Source organism: Rhincodon typus, unplaced genomic scaffold (assembly GCF_021869965.1).
Source record: "Rhincodon typus isolate 14 unplaced genomic scaffold, sRhiTyp1.1 hic_rhity00000051, whole genome shotgun sequence".
Classification (NCBI taxonomy): Eukaryota; Metazoa; Chordata; class Chondrichthyes; order Orectolobiformes; family Rhincodontidae; genus Rhincodon; species Rhincodon typus.
Window position 1 is genome coordinate 2,444,790 of NW_025965689.1, and position 3,167 is coordinate 2,447,956.

Below are 3,167 nucleotides of genomic sequence, written 5' to 3' on the forward strand. Positions count from 1 at the left end.
GGGAGGGAGGGAGTGTCGGCCTGGATTATGGAGCTCGAGTCCCCCCTTGAGTATATCCATCTCCCTCCGACATTGCGGCGCTCCCTCAGTAGTGCTGGGGGGGTGTAGTGTGGGTAGTTACTGACCAGCTTGCTGTCGCGGAGTTTCGCGATGCTCTTGACAGAGTCGACCCCCAGGTCCAGCTGCATCTCCTCCTCCACCACTTCGATGGTCTCCTCATCCTCCTCGTCAGCGAAACTCTCCTCATCTTCCTCGGCAGCCTCCTCCAGGTCGGCCAGGAGCTCGTCAGCGAGGGACATGGTGAATGGGAGAACGACCTGGACACACACAGGGCAGACAGACGGTTAGCACAACACACTCTACTCACAGCATGAGAGAAACTACATAGGAAGGCGAGAACTGTAGGGGGCTGGAGGAGGTGATAGAGATAGGGAGGGAGGGATTTGAACAGGAGGGTGAGGATTGTAGGGGGCTGGAGGAGGTGACGGAGATAGGGAGGGAGGGATTTGAACAGGAGGGTGAGGATTGTAGTGGACTGGAGGAGGTGACGGAGATAGGGAGGGAGGGATTTGAACAGGAGGGTGAGGATTGTAGGGGGCTGGAGGAGGTGACGGAGATAGGAAGGGAGGGGATTGGAACAGGAGGGTGAGGATTGTCGGGGCTGCAGGAGGTGATGGAGGTAGGGAGGGACGGGGATGAGGGAGTGAGCACGGAATTTTCTGGAAGTGGGGAGAGAAAACGCACTGGAATTCCCAACGAATGCAAAGTTAGCAAATAGTGAGGTTTGCAGTAACAGAAACCGGCCCTTCGGCCCATCTCATCCCGTGTCCCTGCACTCGACCCCTGGCCTTGGCATTACAACAGTACCCCTGAATACGTCAGTGTATACAATCAGTGTGGAAACAGGCCATTTGGCCTGTTCAGTCTGCATCACATAGTGTCCCCATGAACCCACAATACCCACGGCCAACCCACACTCACCTGCAACTCCGCACAGACAGTCATAGAATAGAATCCCTACAGTGTGGAAGCAGGCCGCTCAGCCCATCGAGTCCACACCGACCGTCCGAAGAATATCCCACTCAGACCCACTCCATACCTTATCCCTGCCACCCTGCATTTCCCACGGCTAACCCACCCAGCCCAGGACGCTATGGGACAATTTCCCACGGCCAATCCACCCTAACCTGCACATCCCTCGGCATTATGGGTAATTTAGCTTGGCCAATCCACCCTAACCAGCACATCCCTGGGCACTATGGGTAATTTAGCACATTCAATCCACCCTTACCTGCACATCCCTGGGCACTATGGGTAATTTAGCATGGCCAATCCACCCTTACCTGCACATCCCTGGGCACTGTGGGTAATTTAGCACAGCCAATCCACCCTAATCCACACATCCCTGGGCACTATGGGTAATTTAGCATGGCCAATCCACCTTAACCTGCACACGCCTGGGCACTATGGGTAACATAACATGGACAATCCACCCTTACCTGCATATCCCTGGGCACTGTGGGTAATTTAGCAAAGCCAATCCACCCTAACCTGCACATCCCTGGGCACTGTGGGTAATTTAGCATGGTCAATCCACCCTGATCTACACATCCCTGGGCACTATGGGTAATTTCCCATGGCCAACCCACCCTAACCTGCACATCCCTGGGCACTGTGGGTAATTTAGCACGGCCAATCCACCCTAACCTGCACATCCCTGGGCACTATGGGTAATTTAGCATGGCCAATCCACCTTAACCTGCACACGTCTGGGCACTATGGGTAACATAACATGGACAATCCACCCTTACCTGCATATCCCTGTGCACTATGGGTAATTTAGCACGGCCAATCCACCCGAACCTGCACATCCCTGGGCACTGTGGGTAATTTAGCACAGCCAATCCACCCTAATCCACACATCCCTGGGCACTATGGGTAATTTAGCATGGCCAATCCACCCTAACCTGCACATCCCTGGGCACTATGGGTAATTTAGCATGGCCAATCCACCTTAACCTGCACACGCCTGGGCACTATGGGTAACATAACATGGACAATCCACCCTTACCTGCATATCCCTGTGCACTATGGGTAATTTAGCACGGCCAATCCACCCTAACCTGCACATCCCTGGGCACTGTGGGTAATTTAGCACGGCCAATCCACCCTAACCTGCACATCCCTGCACCGTGGCAGGAAACCACGCCCAGGGGAGAACGTACAACTCCAACCCCGTACACGCAGTCGCACGAGGATGGTATCGAACCAGGGTCTCTGGCGCTGTGGGGGGCAGAGATTCCCAGGCCCTCTGATCGAAAAAGTTGCTCCTCACATCCCCTTTGAACCTCCTGTCCCCACACCCTCAAGCCATGCCCCCACTCCCTGTCATTGATCCCTCCATCAAAGGGGAGAAGTTCCTTCCTGTCTACCCTATCTACACTCCCCTCATAACTAGTGCGTTTCTGGGGGGTGATGTCAAACAGAGAGATCTTGGGGGGGGGGTCAAAACTAGAGGGACATAGGTTTAAGGTGAGGGGGGAAAGAGATCTAAGGGCAACTTTTCCCATGCAGAGGGTGGTGCGTGTATGGAACGAGCTGCCAGAGGAAGTGGGTGGGGGCCTGGGTACATTTACAACATTTAAAAGGAAAGGTTTACAGGGATATGGGCCAAGTGAGACTGAATTGATTTAGGGTATCTGTGTCGGCACAGACGGGTTGGACTGAAGAGCCTGCTTCCGTGCTGTACACGTCTCTACGGCTCTGTGCATCTCAATCGTACCACCTCCCCCCACCCTCCAATCTCTCTCCATTTCCTCTTCTCTAAGGAAAACAAGCCCGGTCTGTCCAATCTCCCTCCATCACTGCAACTCTCTGGCCCAGACAGTAAAACCCTCCAGGCTGGGTAACGTCCTGGTAAATCTCAGTGAGACGGGGCGACGTCCCCGTAAAATTGGTCAAGGGTGGGCAACGTCACTCTAAACTGGTCAACAGTGGGCAACGTCACTCTAAACAGGTCAAGAGTGGGCAATGTCTCTGTAAATTGGTCAAGACTAGGCAACGTTCCTGTAAAATTGGTCAAGGGTGGGCAACGTCCGTGTAAAATTGGTCAAGGGTGGGCAACATCCGTGTAAAATTGGTCAAGAGTGGGCAACGTCCCTGAAAAA

The 3,167-nt window shown here is 53.9% G+C and overlaps 1 protein-coding gene across 1 annotated transcript in view; it reads right to left on the reverse strand.

The window, feature by feature from the left end:
* Window positions 1-3,167, reverse strand: part of prpf31 (PRP31 pre-mRNA processing factor 31 homolog (yeast)) — a 20,725-nt gene that overhangs the window by 17,248 nt on the left and 310 nt on the right. The window contains exon 2 of the mRNA XM_048621097.1: window positions 126-317. Within this exon, the coding sequence (XP_048477054.1) occupies window positions 126-299 (174 nt within the window). The 5' untranslated portion in view covers window positions 300-317. The remainder of the gene's footprint in view (window positions 1-125; window positions 318-3,167) is intronic.